The sequence below is a fragment of the Mastigoproctus giganteus genome, chromosome 4 (genome assembly GCF_048544385.1).
Source record: "Mastigoproctus giganteus isolate SK-2022 chromosome 4, ASM4854438v1, whole genome shotgun sequence".
NCBI classification, from domain to species: domain Eukaryota; kingdom Metazoa; phylum Arthropoda; class Arachnida; order Uropygi; family Thelyphonidae; genus Mastigoproctus; species Mastigoproctus giganteus.
In genome coordinates, this window is record NC_143578.1 from 1,414,458 (window position 1) to 1,434,401 (window position 19,944).

The following is a 19,944-nucleotide window of genomic DNA, read 5'->3' on the forward strand; positions in this document are numbered from 1 at the left end:
GCAATGGTCAGGCCACACCTTGAGTACTGTATACAGGTCTGGAGGCCTCATTTCAAGAAGGATGTAGAGCTGCTAGAACAAGTACAGAGAAGGGCAACAAGATTAGTGAATGGAACAAAGGGTTGCTCTTATGAAGAAAGGCTTAAGTTTTGCAAATTAGTGTCTGGAGACTAGGCACCGGCGAGGTGATCTGACAGAGGTGTATAAAGCCTTGAATGGTTTGAGCATGCTCAATGCTGATGGATTCTTCCTCTTGCTCAGAATAATCACCTGAGAGGGCATAAATTCAAATCGAGGAAAGACAGATGTAGGATAGATGTGCGGAAATTTGCCTTTAGCCAGCAGGTAGTTGGTTGGTGGAACAGACTTCCATGCCTTGTGGAAGTTGATAGCCTAAATAAATTTAAGGCTGGACAGGTAGTTCGAACGAACGAAGGGGTGAAGTTTTTTTTTTTTTTTTTTGGCTGATGCTGCATGAGCTTGCTTTCTTGCATCACATGCCTCTACTAAAGCTAATATGAGAAGGAGGTGATGTCATGGCATGGGCCTGTTTCTCATAGTACAGCTTTGCACGACCTCAAAAGGTTGTGCAAGGCTGTACTCTCTCTTTCATGATCATTTGCACAACCTCAAAAGTTGTGCAAGAGATCATGAATGCCAATGTCTACTTTTATTCGCTGTATGGTTCCTTTCGCCTCAAAGGTGGTACTTGTGCATATGTCCGTTCGGATATTCCCTGTCAGAGACTTGGCAATTTCGAATCTCCTTTCTTTGATCTTCTCTGGCTTAAAATCTCTCTACCTCATTGTGTCAAATTCATCTGTTCTCTCTACCGTTCTCCAAACTCCACTAACACTTGGAGCTCTTTGACTTCCTCTCTTTGCAACTTTTCTAACAGTGAGGTAATTTTCCTAGGTGATTTTAATGTTCAACACCAGCTGGCTTCCGTTTTCTAGTCACACCGAACCAGCTGGTCGAGATGCTGAGGCTTTTGCAATTAATAATGACCTTGCACAGATTGTTCATTTACCTACAAGAATACCGGACAATCCTAATCATACAGCCAATACGCTTGATCTTTTTCTCACAAACAACTCTACTAAGTACACGGTCGAAGTGAGAGGTCCTTTAGGTACTTCAGATCACAACTTGGTGATTGTCTCTTCCCCAATGGAACCTTTATCTCGTGACTATTCCCAACCTAGTGTTGTTTGGCATTACAAGAATGCAAAATGGGATAACCTGCAAGACTTCTTTTCTTCTTTTCCTTGGTCTGATTACTGTTTCAAAACTTCTGATGTCAAAGTCTGCTCAGATCATATCAGTGCAATTATGCTTCCAGGAATGGAATCCTTTATCCCTCACTACACTTTAAAATCTCGTCCTTTAAATAAACCTTGGTTTTCCAATAAATGTGCTAAAGCTGTTCAAGAGAAGAATATTGCATATCGTAACTGGCTTGTTTTCAATTCTTCAGTTTCATTTTCTGCCTACGCCAAAGCTCGCAGTCATTAATCAGTCCAAACTAGATTTTGAACAGGCTAAGAGTAGAAAACTTGCTTCTTGCCCTAATGGCAGCCGAGCATTCTGGTCTCTTGCCAAAGCTATTGGCCGCAACTTTTGCCCATCTCTGCTCCCACCTCTGTCCAAACCAGATGGTTCTGTTGTCACTTCAGCCAAGGATAAAGCTGACCTGCTAGCATTCCATTTTTCTTCCAACTCATGTATTAATGATCTTGGTAAAACACCTCCCACCATGCTCCATTCAATGCCACCTGTGGCCTTCCGTCAAAAGGATGTCAGAAGGATTTTGACGAATCTTGATGTTCAGAAAGCTCCAGGTCCCGATGGTATTTCTCCACTTGTTCTCAAAACCTGTGCTCCTGAACTTACTCCTATTCTTTGCCGCCTTTTTTCACTTTCTTATTCCAAAGGTGTTTTTCCTTCTGCTTGGAAATTTGCTCATATCCAGCCAGTTCCTAAAAAGGGTGACAAATCTCTCCCATCCAATTATCATCCCATTGCAATTACTTCTACTCTTTCTAAAGTAATGGAGAAATCAATTAACCGCCAACTCTTAAACTACCTAAAAACCTTCTGTCTGATCAATGATTGCCATTATGGATTACGTCAGTGTCGATCCACTGGTGATATTCTTGCTTACGTTACCCATTTATGGACTAATTCAATGGAAAAGTTCGGTGAAACACAAGCAGTTGCTCTTGACATCTCAAAGGTGTCAAGAGCAACTGCTCTTGACACCTTTGAGCAACTGTTGATTGTGTTTGGCATAAAGGTCTTCTAAACAAGCTTCCATCTTATGGTTTTACAACTGTTTTTTGTAATTGGTTATCCAGTTTTTCTCTCTGATCGCTCACTGAGGGTGATGGTAGATGGCTCTCTGTCTTTAACTTCTCCAAGGTTCCGTTCTTTCCCCCACTCCATTCCTCTTGTATATTAATGACCTTCTTCCATTGACTGGAAATCCTATCCATAGTTTTGCTGATGATAGCACATTGCATTCCACTTTCCATTTTGAAAAACCTTGTCCTACACAATCAGCTTCACCTTCTCGAAAATCTGCTACCAATTCCTTAAATGCCAATCTTCAGGTAATTTTCCAGTGGGACAAAGACAACTTAGTTGATTTCAACCGTTCTAAAACTCAGTCTTGTCTTATATCTCGCAAAAAGGATTGTTCTGCTCCTATGCTTATCTTTAGTGACACTCCGATTTCTAGGCAAAATGATATATCTCTCTTGGGAATTACCCTGACTTCTAATCTCTCTCTTGGCACAAGAACATTACAAATATTGCTTCTTCTGCATCCAAAAAACTTGGTTTTCTCTTTCGCTCTCGGTGTTACTTTTCTTCCAAAAAGCTGCTCACTCTGTATAAATTGGAAATCCGCCCCGCCATGGAATATTGTTCCTACATCTGGGGTTGGGTACCCAAAACCTCTCTCAGGCTGCTTGGTTCCATTCAGAAGAGGGTAGTTAGGTTAATTAATGATTCATCTCTAACAGAGTCTCTCCACTCACTGTCTCATAGACGTACTGTTTCTGCTGCATGCCTCTTCTACAGATACTTCCATGGGCACTGTTCTTTTAAATTGGCTTCTATAATTCCCGCTCCCTCTTTCAACACAGTCCAAACACTTGCCGCCACCAGCTAACATCCATTTACTGTTCAACTTCAAACTCGCATAACAAACTTTTCATCTTCCTCGTTTATTCATTCAACTGCCGTTTTCTGGAACAGCCTTCCTTCATACGTATTTTCTGAAAATTACAGTCTACAGGAGTTCAAGTCCAAGGTCAACAAATATCTTCTCTTGTCTTCTCAACCTCCATCCCAAGCACGGTACTAAGTACTATAGGTTCTAATACCTCTCGTGTTTGGGGTTTACATAAAAAAAAAATAATAAAAAAAATAAAAAATAGTAGTAGTGGCATGTGATGCAAGAAAGCAAGTGTATGAGCTTATTCAGCATCAGCCAAAAAAAAAAAAAAAAAAAACACACACCAATCCCTCCAAATGCCTGTCCAGTTCTTCCTTAAATTTATTTAACCTCTCAACTTCCACAACAACAGATGGAAGTTTGTTCCAGCAATTAACCACCCGCTGGTTAAAGGCAAATTTGCGCACATCATCTGTCTTTTCTTAATTTGAATTTATGCCCTCTAGGCTCGTAATCTGAACAAGTGGAAGGATCCCATCAGAATTCAGGGTGCTCAACCCAGTCTCCAGCCACTGCAATTTACAGAACTGAAGCCTCAACTGGTAAGAGGATCCCTTCATTCACCTCACCAATCTTGTTGCCCTTCTCTGTACACGCTCACGCAAATCTACGTCCTTCCTAAAATGAGGCCTCCAGACCTGTACGCAGCACTCAAGGCATGGCCTGACCATTGCCTTATACAGAGGGGGACAATCACCTCCTTTCTGCCTGCTAGCAAAATTCCTATATATCATTGACAACACCCCATGACCTGCCCTGGCAGCCTGTCTGCATTGCTTAGAAAACTTCATATCTGACTGCACAATTACTCCCAGGTCTTTTTCATTTTCTACCAACTTAAGTGTAGTACCACACAGTTGGTATGTTTCTCTAGGGTTACTTCTACCCATATGTAGTACTTTGCATTCTTCAGTTGCCACTTCTTAGGCCATCTGCATAAATTATCTAGATCCTGTTGCAGTAGCACACTGCCATTATTGTCATTAACAACCCTGTCAAACTTTGTATCATCTGCAAACTTCGACAATAAGCCTGATATACCTTCATAAATATCATTGATAAATAGATCAATCAGAGGACCCAACACCGAACCCTGTGGGACTCCACTAATAACATTAGTCCACGAAGAGCAGCATCCATTAATTACCACTCTCTGTCTTCTCCCACTCAACCATCCTTTTATCCATTGTAGCAACTTACTCCGTAGCCGAGTGGTCAGGAGCGGGAGTGCAGTAGCACACGCTTCTTGAGTAGACTGGAGTTCAAGCCCCTGACAGCTGAATACGGTCAATCTGCCAACCCACACTGGACCAGTGTGGCAGATTATAGTCCATTTCCCTCAGCATGAATTGTTGAAGAGGCTTCCATCCTGCAGTGGGTTGATAATGGCTGCACTTTACCTTCTACCCTTAATACCAATCTGCTCCAATTTGTACAATAGTCTTCCATGCACAGCAGTGTGAAAAGCTTTCCTTAAATCCAAATACAGTCGGTCCTCGTATAACACATGTTTACATTACACCTATTCGATCATACACGATTTATAAATAGGGGAATGTCATCTCATATAGCACGAATCGAATTTGCTTATGCACGATTCGCCTTTGTATTTACAAGAAATGACAGTCAAATGCGAAATCACCCCAACCGAACGCAACACAATAGGAATGTTTTAAAATGTATTTATGTTTTATATCAGTGAAGGGGAAACACATTTCACCATAATAATGTAAAAACTAACAATTCTCCAGCTATCGGTATAATCACAAATGCAATTAGATGGAGTTTGCTACCAGTTTATAACAGATTCCACTAGCAGAAACGCAACTGGAAATTGTTTTTATTGTTTTATGGTAGTAACCCCCAGAAATGTGCTTTAGTAAAATGTGAGGTGTTAATAGCGTATCTCGGCCTTTACCGTGTTGTTTATTCAGTTGCTATACGCGCGCAGCTTTGTTTATGTGTATTAAGGGTGCCTCCTCGTTTTGTAATTGTGCTTTATTCCCTAAAAATGAGTAAAATGCTTAAAAGGTGTGAAAAGGAAGCGTCCTGGTGAAGACACTACAGATTCAGAGAGAAAAAGAAAAGCAATATCGATAAACAGAGGTGGACTGGATCAAAAATTCTTACCCGGGAAAATTTATAGTGGCCTCATACTACAGTTTATGGCCAAAATCACACTGGGATTTCCCGGGTAAGGCTTATGGCCAGTCCGCCTCTGTCGATAGAGAAAAAAAAATATGAAATTGTGAAACGCTTTGAGCGAAATGAAAGACCATGTGATATTGCACATGCTACAGACCTAAATGAGGCAACGCCGAGAATTACAAAGAATGCAGAGAAAATAAAAACAACTTTCATAGCAGGAACAACTCAAAGTGTAATTAAAATCCATTAGATTAAGACACAAGAATTGGAAGAGATGGAACGGCTGTCATCTGTTTGGATAGAAAATCAAACAAAAAACAAGTCTGCTTACGATAGAAGCAAAAGCAGTAGCAATATTTTATTACGTAATAAAATACGTAAGCACTTGATTACGACTATTTTATTTAATATAATAAATTTTTTACGAATAAAATACGTATTTTATTCGTAAAAAATACTTTTTTATAACGATTAAAATTACCCGATTATTTATTGTATTTGGTAATGTTTTGGTTCCAAATGTGTGTTCAATCTTGGGTGGTCGGCACCTAACCCCACTTTTCCCATAGGGACTGTTGTTTATATTGCACGATTTTGCATTGCACGAGAGTTTCTAGGAACAACTATCGTGCTATACGAGGACAGACTGTATATGATATCAAAATTATTTTTTGCATCCAGTTCCTTTGTAACCACATCATAATATCCTATCAAATTTGTCAGACAAGACTTTCCCTTAACAAACCCGTGATGTGTCTGAATTATTGCTGCAGTCTTGTCTAGATGATCCTGCAATGCATCTTTAACCAGTGACTCCATTATTTTACCCAGAACAGAAGTTAAACTAACTGGTCTGTAATTACTCGTGTCACCCTTCGATCCCCCTTTGTGAATTGGGGATACATTTGCACATCTCCAGTCTGTGGGGACCTCCCCTGAGTCCAAGGATGTTCTCATAATTATGGCTAAGGGTTTGCTTAGTTGCTTTGCCACCTCCTTTAATATAACTGGATAGATCCCATCCACACCGGGTGCCTTTCTTATGTTTAACTTCAACAATTTCTCCTCCACTCTCCTCTGTTATTACAAAATCATTAAGCACCCTGCTACAATTTGATAACCTTCTGCTATTTTAAAACCTTAACTCCTCATGTGTGAATGTAGATGCAAAATACTCATTGAGTTTGTTTGCTGTCTGGGCAGGATCATCAACAGTTGAACCATCGATATCAAGCGGACCAATCAGATTCATCCCCTTCCTTTTAGAGTTTGTATAAGTAAAGAAATCCTTGCTGTTTTTCTTAGCATCTTTTGCCAAAGATTTCTTGTAATCTGCCTTCGCCTGCCTAACCTCCTTTGTGACCTGATTACAGACTAGCTTATATCTGCCATACACTTCTGAGTCGCTTGATAATTTATATGCATCCCATGCATTTTTCTTCTCTGTCACGAGTCTCATTAGTTCATTTGATAACCATTTAGGCCTAAACCTTGAACAATATTCCTTAATAGGTATGAAACTTTTAGTAGCTTCCACGAATAATTCCTTGAATGCTTCCCGCTTAGAATTTACTGTTGGTAACATCGTCAGTTGATCCCACTGTACAGAATTTAAAAACTGTCTGAGACCACTGTTATACAGAAAGAGTTGGTAATCCATAGCTTTCGGTGGAAGGGTGCTTAACCATTTCAAACGGCACTTGCCTTAGTAAGAATTAAAACTATTTTCAGCAAAGCAAACAGCCCATTATAAGGATAAAGACCGTTTGATGCAAATTTAAGTGCCTGGTTTCCATTTTTATGTTTAGAGTACTCTGGGGAATAAGATGATATCGCAGAAATTTTAGAAAATATTTCCAAGAGCATTGACTATTGCAGTTGACTCTGCAATGCTGCATCCATTATACTGTAGGATGGAGGGCAAGATGTGTATTTTCCCTTCACTGTCAGGATTTTGTTCCAGACCACCATGGTACAAGAGGCCTGGGTAATAAATAATATAAAATAAATCCACAATTCCTTTTGATTGTGAAAGGAAACATAGCATGCTTTGGCTCATGAATGTTTAAATATTATGAAATCAGTCATGGTAGGATAGTGTCAGAATATATCCCAACTTTTGTTTTGAGCCAGATTTTGCTGTTGTGCATTCTGCTTTCCACAATGGTGGAAACTAAGTAGATATTGCTGGAATTACAACTGCATCTGCAATTTTAATTCCAAAAACATCTTGCTGTGCCAGATGGCACAGCAAGGCATTCCAGTCAGCATTCTTGTCAACCTTATCAAACTTCCACTGAGATATCCCTGTTGGTTGCCATGGTCTTTTTACCAGTCGAAAGAGATATCACAGGGTAGTGATCACTGCCATGGGGATTTTCTTCAATTTCCCCACATGAACAAAGGGAGGAGAGAAGGACAGCATATAGAGAGATCAATGGCAGTAAATGTATGGGTAGGCATATGGGAAAAAGTGTGCGCTTGTTCCCACATTTAAGGAGAGAGAGAGAGAGAGAGAGAGAGAGAGAGAGAGAGAGAGAGAGAGAGAGAGAGAGATTATCATTTTTGAGCACTATTTTCTGCTCCCTCATATTAGTGTGTGAACTACCCCACAAGGTATTATGTCATTAAGATCTAATAAAAGAAGAGGAGCAGACAGTTGCACAATAGGTCATCAAGGTATTTCTGGAAGACCTTGACCCCACATGGCAAATATACCAAACAAATTATTAGGAGAAACACTATGAAGAGGTGAATGGCAACCACCCCTATGGTGGTTATAAGAGACATTACTTGGATAGGGGTATAGTTGCCCACTGTGAGAAGGTCTATCACCTATTCTGTCTTTGCGCATTATGCAAACATTACATAAGGTAGGGTCTTCATTTGGCCTTGGATATGGCCTCTAAAAAACAAAGGCACATTGGATTGTGCCTATGGATAAGGGCTTGATGTCACTTACTGTCAGAATCCACAGCAATTCCATTGTATGAACTTGATCATTATTTGGACTCAAGATAGCTTCCAAAGTGCTCACGGCTTAGTTTTTTTAGTCATGGATTTATCTTTTATGGGAAAGTATGGACGCTGTTCCGTGTTTATGTCTTCCTCAGCAAAGAGTTCCAAGACTGAATCATCTGGTACTACCTTTACCTCAATGTTCGTTTTATGCATTACACTAAGTACTTCAGGTTTTCTGATCTTACTTCTATCACTTTTTGTTACTGATGAAGCATTAGGAGACACAGATATAGGAGAAGCAACTGATAGGTCCTTCTGGTTGAGTTTTTGTATGCTTAGCATATAGCTGGCAAAGGGAGCAAATGACTCTGATGGTGGTATGGTCATCTCCTTTTGTATCCCTACTCTACACTTCCCAGAAACCTTCTGGGAATATGAGGATCTACCATTATTTAATAGGTGGATGCATTTCCTGGCCTCTTGTTAAAAAAAGTTCTGCACTGTTCTCATGTTTTGGATTTATTTCTCTTCCTTTCATTGCTAGAATACTCAAAGGTATGCAGGGTGCTCTCCTTGACAATTTGTACAAATCACTTTGGAGCTGAACATTTCTTACCCTTCTGGTCTTTGGCACCACATCAAAGGCAGAATTACCACGACATGCTGTTTGTATTTTTTGCACTTAAACACCTCAGCAGATTTGGAATGCAAGTCCTTACTGGTGAGTTCAATTCAGAGCAGATCTCTTATTCAGAGACACAAAGGGTCCTGATATGACCAAGTGAAGGGTTCAGAGTTTTGTGCAGGGATTATGGTGATAGGTATTCCCCCTATCAATATGGCTTTCTGGATTTGTTGGGCATGTTTTGGATATGAAGCTTCAACTAGAGTCTCCACAATCCAGTCTTTTTATACAGATTTTGGAGATTCTGCCCACCCTACTTTTCTGAACAAAGGGCAAATTTTTCCAACTGCCTGCTCTCTGGGGGAACGGAGAATGAGGAAAAGGGTATCACTGATGGTGGTGTATCCTCAGTTCTAAGTCTTTTTACAGAGGTATCCGTAGCCGAGTGGTCAGGAGGGGGAGTGCAGTAGCACACACTGAGTAGACCGGGGTTCAAGCTCCTGACTGCTAAATATGGTCGATCTGCCAATCCACACTGGACCAGCATGGCAGATTATGGTCCATTTCCCCACAGCATGAATTGTTGAGGAGGCTTCCATCCTGCAATGGGTTTTGATAATGGCTGCAGTTTACCTTTAACTTTTTTTACCATCTAATCAATTAGATGGGGCCTTGTTGGGGCCCCAGAAAGAGAGTGATTTAAATTACTCATATGAGTAAAATTTCCAATGCCCTAAGTACCTCACCCACCATGGTGCCCTGTTGGGAGCATCCTCTCTCGAATTAACAGATACTGCATATGCAAATGGCACCAAGTTCACTTAGAGCAACTTACCCACATTTCCAATAATGTCTTGACCCAGTTCCACGACCAAAGGAAAGGAGAATTATTGGAATGCAGTTGACCCTAACAAAACGAACTACCCGAAATTGATCTCAGTCAGGCTGGTCCAGGACCTCCCATTTTGTTAATTCAGGGACCAAAATGGCGTATTAGGGCTGGGTCCCACACCCACCAGATCCCAATGATGTAACCTTGGAACCAAGGTATGGGTTAGAGCCCAATGATGCTAATCTGGAAGCCCAACAGCTGAAGCTCCCTCACCATGCAATAAGTTCCCATGTCAATGGGATAGAACAGTTGGTGAATGACCTTGACCCATCTAAAGAAATTCTTTCTACTATAGCAAAACTACATGAGGTAATACTAAAAGCATTACTTGAAAAGGGGTTGATGACTTCAACCCCATTTCAAGTTTCCATCAGAATTCCACAGTTGTATGACTTTAGCCGCTATTTGGGCTTTGTGAATCCTTTGACAGCTTCCAAAGTGCTCGGGTGTAGATTTTCGGTCCAAGTAGTTATAAATAATACCATATTACCATATGATGAAAATATAAACATTTTAATATGTATTCTGAATTTTATGAGCCATAAAAAAAAATATGTAAGAATACACTGAATTTTTAGTTTCAGTTCAATTCCTTATCTTACAACTAGTTTTTGGAGGAATCTCTATAAATATGTCAAATATTTATTAAATTGTTTCAGTGTTGCCACTCAGCTTCTGCATAATGTATTTCACACTCTACATTACATTAAAAACATCTGTAATACTTTACATGTATGATGATTCTCCAAGGGCAGCAATATATTCCATAAATACACCAAATGGAAGCTCTGTGTTTCCAAGAGCAAAAATCTTTGTAGGTTTCCCCAAAATTGTTCCTTCCTGTAAAAATGCAAAAAGGAAAAAGAAATCATCACCAGGAGCAGTAAATTTCATATGGCTTCACTGTAAAAACTGTATATTTCATTCAGAATGTTTTTGAATAGCAGCTTATTTCATTCTGAATATTTGCACTAGTTAAAGAGATAAATTTATTAACTAATGGCTTTATTATATTTAACTAAAAATAGAGTTGCATGATAATTGGACAACAGGTGATTTTATGGCTCATACACATTTTGCAATCACAATTTATGTTCAACTTCAAAAACAAAACTTTGCCAAAACTTCCAAGAAACCTCAATTTAACTTCAATCAACCAAATCAAAGCAGCAAATAAATAAATAAATAAATAAATGAAATACCTAAGAAAAATTAAAAAGTAGAATACCAAGCCATATAAATTATTGATATTACTGTCAATTTTTTTTTTGTTATTTTATTATTTATTATTTTTTTTAAAGATTAGCATTAACATTAGCTGAGGCATATGATGCAAGAAAGCAAGCTTATATAGCATCAGCCAAAAAAAAAAAAAAAACACTTCACATTTCACCCACCAGTCACTTCAAATGTTTGCCTACTTCAGCCTTAAAGTTATTTAAGCTATCAACTTCCACAACAGATGGAAGTCTGTTCCAGCAATCAACTAACTGCTGGCTAAAAGCAAACTTCTACACATCTATTCTACAACTCTTTCCTCAATTTGAATCTATGCCACCTCAGGTTCTAAATCTGAGCAAGCGGAAGTGTCCCATCAGCACTGAGCCTGCACAAACCATTCAAGGCCTTATACACCACAATCAGATCACCGTGCAGGCACCTAGTCACTAGATGCTGTGACTTGCAACACTTAAGCCTCTCTTGGAAAGAGCACCCATTGTTCCTCTCACCAGTCTTGTTGCCCTTCTCTGTAATCGTAACTCTCTAGCAACAGTACATCTATCCTAAAATGAGGCCTCCAGACCTGTACACAGTACTCAAGGTGTGGCCTGATCATTGCCATATACAAGGGGATAATCACCTCCTTGTCTCTACTAACAAAATTCCTATATATCATTGACAAAATTCTTTGACCTGCTCAAGCAGCCCATCTCCATAGCTCAGAAAATTTCATATCTGACTGCACAATTACCCCCCAGGTCTTTTTCATTCTACACCAACTGAGTGTAGTACCACACAGTTGGTACATTTCTCTTGGGTTACTGCTACCCATATAGAGTACTTTGCATTTGTCAATGTTCAACTTCAGTTGACACTTCTCAGCCCATTTGCTTAACCTTTCTAAATCCGCAGTAGCATACTGTCTTTACTGTCATTAACAACCCTGCCATTAAGCCTGATATACCTTCATTGATAAAAACACAAAACAATGGGCTCAGCACCGAACTCAGGGGGACTCTACTAATAGCATTAGTCCATATAGAGCACTATCCATTTATTACCACTCTCTGCTGTCTCACCCTCAACCATCCCTTTATCCAATGCAGCAACATAACAGGAGAGACTGCTTCTACAGGGATGGGATACACTTAAATAGAAAGGGTGCAAGAATATTTGATGATGCTATCGAGGCAGTGTTAGGTGGGCCAGAAAACTGCTAGCTTGGGGGGATACAAGGATTAATAGATTAACAGTAGCCACTGGCAGAGACAATGGATAGAGCACTATCCATTTATTACCACTCTCTGCTGTCTCACCCTCAACCATCTCTTTATCCACTGCAGCAACATAACAGGAGAGACTGCTTCTACAGGGATGGGATACACTTAAATAGAAAGGGTGCAAGAATATTTCCTGATGCTATCGAGGCAGTATTAGGTGGGTCAGAAAACTGCTAACTTGGGGGGGGGATACAAGGCCTTTTTTTTTTTTTTTTTTTTGGTAGTTGTTGGTGCATCGGCTTCTGTGGCCATAATGCACCTCCCAAGGTTTTTGCAGTACTTTGATCCAAGCCCGAGGCGGGATTCTAACCAGCAACCTTTGGGTTGCCAGGCAGGCACTTTACCCAACCGGCTAGCCCGGTCAGTGATACAAGGACCAATAGATTAACAGTAGTCACTGGCAGAGGTGAAAATGATTCTTGCACTGCTTCTATAGGAATGAGCAGTAGCCTGGAAAACAAGATGCAGGATATTTCAGAGACCGCTGGGAGCCATTGCGGTACACGTAAACACATGGGTTGTGTTAGGGTAGCTAAGAATAGGAACAGGTGCATGTATACTTGCGTGTACACCAATGCTAGGAGTTTGGTAAATAAATCTGATTAATTTGAGGTATTGCTCAAAACATCAAATGCAGATATTATTGGGATATCAGAGATGTGGTGTCACACTGATATAAGGAATGCAGAACTGGAATTTGGGGAGTACATCTACAGAAAGGATAGACAGGATAGCAAGGGAGGAGGGGTTATGCTATTAGTTAAGAAACACATAAAATCCAAGGAAGTGAAGCCAGTCGACATCGCTGGACAGTGCAGTGTCGAGTCAGTTTGGTGTGACATAAGCATTGGGAGATCAAAATTGAGAGTAGGAGTGTGCTATAGGCCTAACAACTCTGATGAGTATAATAAGAAACTGTACAGGGAAATAGAGTGGGCCAGTAAATCAGAGAGTCATATAATGGGGGATTTTAATTTTCCAGATATTGACTGGAATTTGTGGGTTGGTCACTCAAACACTAGCAAGGATTTTATGGATTTATTGGGTGATTGTTTTCTACATCAGCATGTTCGGGAGACAACTAGAGGGAGTAATACTCTTGATCTGATTATCAGTACTGATTCTTTATGCATTAAGATTCTGCAGATAAAGGAACCACTAGATGGCAGTGATCACAGTGTGCTGAAGTGGGATTTACTCAAAGAGGTAAGTACCATCAGGGGTAAAGGGAAGGGTTCTTGCTTTCGTAAATGCAACTACGATGGTCTGAGACAGTATTTAAATTTTATACAGTGGGACCAACTGATGTGTTACCAACAGCAAATTCAAAATGGGAAGCATTCAAAGAACTTATCTTGGAAGCTACTAGGCTTTACATATGAACTAAGAAATACTGTTCAAGGTTTAGGCCTAAATGGATGTCAGATGAACTAATGAGACATATGGCAGAGAAGAAAAATGCATGGGATACATACAAATTAGCACGTGACACAGAAGCCTATGATAGATACAAGTTGATCTGTAACCAAGTTACAAAGGAGGTTAAGCAGGCGAAGGCAGATTACGAGAAATCTTTAGCAAGGGATGCAAAGAAAAACAGCAAAGAGTTCTTTACCTATGTAAACTCCAGAAGGAAAGGGATGAATCAGAGTGGTCCACTGGATATTGATGGTTCAACAGTTGAGGATCCTGCTCAGGTGGCTAACAAACTAAATGAGTATTTTGCATCTACATTCACACATGAGTTATTCAGGAAGGTGAATACCAGAGGTGAAGTAAACTCTGGCAGTGAGCTAGATGATTTTGTAATAACTGAGAGGAAAGTGGAGGAGAAACTGTTGAGGATAAACATAAAAAAGGCACCTGGGTGGATGGCATCTATCCAGTTATATTAAAGGAGGCGGCAAAGCAACTAAGCAAACCCTTAACCATAATTATGAGAGCTTCTTTGGATTCAGGGGAGGTTCCCACGGACTGGAGATGTGCAAATGTATCCCCAATTCACAAAGGGGAATCGAAGGGTGACACGAGTAATTACAGACCAGTTTAACTTCTGTTCCGGGTAAAATAATGGAGTCACTGGTTAAAAATGCATTGCAGGATCATCTAGACAAGGCTGCAGCAATAATTCAGACACAGCATGGGTTTTTTAAGGGAAAGTCTTGTCTGACAAATCTGATAGGATATTATGATGTGGTTACAAAGGAACTAGATGCAAAAAATAATTTTGATATCATATATTTGGATTTCAGGAAAGCTTTTGACACTGTTGCGTGAAAGACTATAGTACAAATTGGAGCAGAATGGTATTAAGGGTAAGTTGCTACAATGGATAAAAGGATGGTTAAGTGGGAGAAGACAGAGGGTGGTAATCAATGGGTGCTACTCTTCGTGGACTAATGTTATTAGTGGAGTCCCAACAGGGTTCGGTGTTGGGTCCACTGTTGTTTGTATATTTATCAATGATATTGATGAGGGTATATCAGGCTTAATGTCGAAGTTTCCAGATGATACAGGGGTTGGTAGGGTTGTTAATGACAGTAATGGCAGTGTGCTACGGCAACAGGATCTAGATAATTTGGGCAGATGGGCTAAGAAGTGGCAACTGAAGTTTAACCTTGACAAATGCAAAGTACTGCATCTGGGTAAAAGTAACCCCAGAGAAACGTACCAACTGTGTGGTACTACACTTAAGGTGGTAGAAAACGAAAAAGACCTGGGAGAAATTATGCAGGCAGATATGAAGTTTTCTGAGCAATGCAGACAGGCTGCCAGGGCAGGTCATGGGGTTTTGTCAATGATATATAGGAATTTTGCTAGCAAAGGAAAAGGAGGTGATTGTCCCTCTGTATAAGGCAATGGTCAGGCCACGCCTTGAGTACTGTTTACAGGTCTGGAGGCCTCATTTTAGGAAGGATGTAGATTTGCTTGAGTGTGTGCAGAGAAGGGCAACAAGATTGGTGAGGGGAATGAAGGGATCCTCTTACCAAGAGAGGCTTAAGTTCTGCAAATTGCAGTGGCTGGAGACTAGGCACCTGCGTGGTGATCTGATTGAGGTGTATAATGCCTTGAATGGGTTGAGCACGTTGAATTCTGATGGGATCCTTCCACTTGTTCAGATTACGAACCTAAGGGGTCATAAAGTCAAATTAAGAAAAGACAGATGTAGAATAGATGTGCGGAAATTTGTCTTTAGCCAGAGGGTGGTTAATTGCTGGAACAAATTTCCATCTTTCGTTGTGGAAGTTGATAGGTAGAATAAATTTAAGGAGGAACTGGACAGGCTTTTGGAGGGAATGGTGTGATTTTTTTTTTTTTTGGCTGATGCTGCATAAGCTCATACACATGCTTTCTTGCATCACATGCCACTACTACTACTACTACCACCCATAGACTGGAGATGTGCAAATGTGACCCCAATTCATAAAGGAGGATCGAAGGCTGACACAAGTAATTATAGACTTGTGAGTTTAACTTCTGTTCAGGGAAAATTAATGGAGGCACTGGTTAAAGAAGCACTGCAGGATCATCTAGACAAGACTTCAGTTATAGCTCGGAAACAGCATGGTTTTGTTAAGGGAAAGTCTTGCCTGACCAATTGGATTGGATACTATGATGCAGTCACAAAAGAACTGGATGCAGGGAATAACTTTGATATTATATACTTGGATCTTAGAAAGGCTTTTGATACTGTTGCACATGGAAGACTGCTGCACAAATTGGAGCAGTGTGGCATTCGAGGCGAATTGCTGCTATGGATAAAGGGGTGGTTGAGGGGGAGAAGACAGAAAGTGGTAATCAATGGATGCTGCTCATCGTGGACTAATGTTATTAGTGGAGTCCCTCAGGGTTCAGTATTGGGTCCATTATTGTTTTCTGTATTTATAAATGATATTGATGATGGTATATCAAGCTTAATGTCCAAGTTTGCAGACAATACAAAGGTTGGCAGGGTTGTCAAGGACACTGCTGACGCTATGCTGGTGCAACAGGATCTGGGAAAGTTGAGCAGATGGGCCGAGAGGTGGCAAATGAAGTTTAACATTGACAAATGTAAAGTACTACATATGGGAAACAGCAACTCCAGAGCAACGTATCAGCTCTGTGGTACTACACTGACAGTGGTAGAGAATGCAAAGGACCTGTGAGTAATTGTGCAGGCAGATATGAAGTTCTCTGAGCAGTGCAGACGGGCTGCAAGAGTAGCTCATGGTGTCATGTCCATTAAAAATAGGAATTTTTCTAGTAGGGATAAGGAGGTGATTATTCACTTGTATAAGGCACTGGTCAGGCCACACCTTGAGTACTGTATACAGGTCTGGAGGCCTCGTTTCAAGAAGGATGTAGAGCTGCTGGAACGAGTACAGAGAAGGGCAACAAGATTAGTGAATGGAACAAAGGGTTCCTCTTACGAAGAAAGGCTTAAGTTTTGCAATTACAGTGTCTGGAGACTAGGTATCTGTGAGGTGATCTGATTGAGGTGTATAAAGCCTTGAATGTTTTGAGCATGCTCAATGCTGATGGGACTCTTCCTCTTGCTCAGAATAATCATCTGAAAGGATATAAATTCAAATTGAGGAAAGACAGTTGTAGGATAGATGTGCGGAAGTTTGCTTTAAGCCAGCGGTCGGTTGGTTGCTGGAACAAAATTCCATCTGTCGTTGCAGAAGTTGATAGCTTAAATAGATTCAAAGCAGAACTAGACAAACATTTGGAGTAAGTGAATGGGGGAAATGAGAAGGGTTTTTTTTTTTTTTGGCTGGTGCCATATAAGCTTTTTCTTTCTTTCATCACGTGCCTTTACTAATGCTAACTTCTCTCATTGCCTCCAATGTAAGATTCAATCTGCACCAGGTGGTTTTTTCATGTTGAACTACAACAATTTCTCTTCCACTTTGCTCTTCATTATTACAAAATCATTTAGCTCCCTGTTAGAGTTTAGTAAACTTGCCCTCCCCTTTCTTACAGAATTCCACGTGTGAATGTAGATGCAAAAATACTCATTCAATTTGTCAGCTATCCGAGCAAGATCATCAACAGTTGAACCACCAATATTAAGTGGACAAATCTGATTCATCCCCTTCTAGAGTTTAGATAAGTAAAGAACTCTTTTCTGTTTTTCTTTGCATCCTTTTCCAAGGATTTCTTGTAATCAGCCTTCGCTTGCCTAACCTCCTTTGTGACTTGATTACAGACTAGCTTATATCTGCCATAAGCTTCTGTGTCATCTGATAATTGATATGCATCCCTCACATTTTTCTTCTCTGCCACAAGCCTCATTAGTTCAGCTAACATCAATTTAGGTGTAAATCTTGAACAGGATTTCTTAATTGGTATGAAAAGCCTAGCAGCTTCCAAGGTTAATTCCTTGAAGTTGTCCCATTTAGAATACAGCCAGTCCTCGCATAATGCGAGTTCGATTAACGCGTGTTTCAGCTACCACTATTTGAAAAAAATTATACCACTTTTCACTTTACCACGATGCAAATTTCCAGTTAACGCGATCTTTTTTTTTTTTTTTATTATGTAGTAGTTGAAAAAGATTTGAATTGTGCGTTAAGCTTACCGCACGTCGGATGGGCAATAAACAAACGTTTGCCTGCTGCCCGCCTTGTCGTGTTCCATCAAACATCAGAAGATGTGTGACTTGTTTGTCTCCCGCTAATAAAGTCAATGCAGACTTGCATTTAAAAATAAATTTTTAAATGAGCCAGATGAAAATGTTACCGTGAAGGAGATAACGGTAAAAGAACTAGATGAAATCTTTCGTATCGAAGAGAACCTCAAACAGTTTAAGGTTCTCTGCAATATTTATTTCGCCAGGGCCCAGAGAAGATTTTTGTCGGCTATCGGAAATTGACTGATGAAAAGAGAAAGTCAACACTGTCCAAATATTTCCGCAAGAGTCATTTCTTCATTGTGTATTTTATGTCAGAGGTTCCCAAACTTTCTCGGTTCACAGCGCTCTTAGTGTCACAGTAATATTTTCACAGCACATCTAGACCAAAAGAAATACCTAACAGTTCCAGTTCCGTTTAGGTCCAAACAACTTAACAAGAAATGTTGAAACTGTGAACTACCTGGAGCTAATAGTTTGCGCGGTGTCCGACAGCTGTCGAGTATCGCTGTGTTTCCCTCAAAAATTTAAAATATTCTGCGGCGCACAGTTTGGGAACCACTATTTTATGCAATAAACATTTAATTTCATAATTATTTTTATTATCTTTTACATTGTATACAGTTAAAAAGCTATTTAAAAGGTATTTTTAAAATTCTTTATAGACTTTCCAGAAGGTCAAGGACCAATTATAATTTTTCCTATTGATTATTATATTCAATTAACGCATTTCCGTTTTGTGCGATGCACTCGCGGGACGAATTAATTGCGTTAATTGAGGCCAGCCTGTACACTGTTTTAACATCATCAGTTGATCTCACTGTATAGAATTTAAAACTGTGAGACCACTGTAGTCACCTTTTATGAAAACAAAAACCCTTCCCATTACACTTGATGGTAGTTACATCTTTAAGTAAATCCCACATCAGTACACTGTTATCACTGTCACGTAGTGGTTCCTTCATCTGCAAATTCTTAATGCATGAAAAATCACCGCTGATAACCAGATCAGGGGTATTACTCCCTCTGGTTGCCCTCGAACATGTTGCTCAAACATGAACACATTGCATGGTAGTATGAGCCTTATGATGCATGGAAGCTTGGTTACCAGTTTCAGTGGTGGGACCCATTGTTCCTTTCTATATTTATTAATGATACCAATGAAGTTATATCAATTATATTAATGTCAAAGTTTGCAAATAAAGGTTGGCATGGCGGTTAATGACAGTAATCAGCGTAATTTGCTGCAACAAGATCAAGAAAAAATTAGGCAGACGGGTTGAGAAATAGCAGTTCAAGTTTCCAGACTGACGAATGAAAAGTGATGCATAGTAATAGCCGCAGATTAACATACCAACTGTGTGTTACTAGCATCAGCAGTGGCATAGGATACAAGAAGGCAAGCTTATACAGCATCAGCTAAAAAAAAAAAAAAAAAAACCTTCCCATTCACTTCTCCATCAGCTCCAAAAGTTTGACCAGTTCTTCCTTGAATTTATTTAAGCTATCACCTTCCAAAACCAAAGATGGAAGTTTGTTCGAGTAATCAGCCACTCACTGGCTAAAGGAAAATTCCACACATCTATTTTGCAAACTGTCTTTCCTCAATTTGAATTTATGCCACCTCAAGAGTAAGCAATCTGAGCAAGAGGAAGAATCCCATCAGAAATAAGCTTGCTCAAACCATTTAAAGCCTTAAACACCTCAATCAGATCACTCACAGGTGCCTAGTCTCCAGATGCTACAATTTGCAGAACTTAATCCTTTATTGATAAGAGAAACCCTTTATTCCACTCAATCTCTTTGCCATTCTGTGTACCCATTCTAGCAACTCTACATTCTTCCTAAAATGAGACGTCCAGACTTATATGCAGCACCAAAGGCGTGACCTGACCACTGCCTTATAAAAAGGGATAACCACCTTATCCCCGGTAGCAGCTCTGGCATCCTGTGTGCACT

General features: G+C 40.0%; 1 protein-coding gene across 1 annotated transcript in view; it reads right to left on the minus strand.

Moving 5' to 3' along the window:
• Positions 1–19,944, minus strand: part of LOC150086329 (uncharacterized) — a 120,192-nt gene that overhangs the window by 60,010 nt on the left and 40,238 nt on the right. The window contains exon 3 of the mRNA XM_090371306.1: positions 10,598–10,707. Coding sequence (XP_090227432.1) covers positions 10,598–10,707 — 110 coding nt within the window. The remainder of the gene's footprint in view (positions 1–10,597; positions 10,708–19,944) is intronic.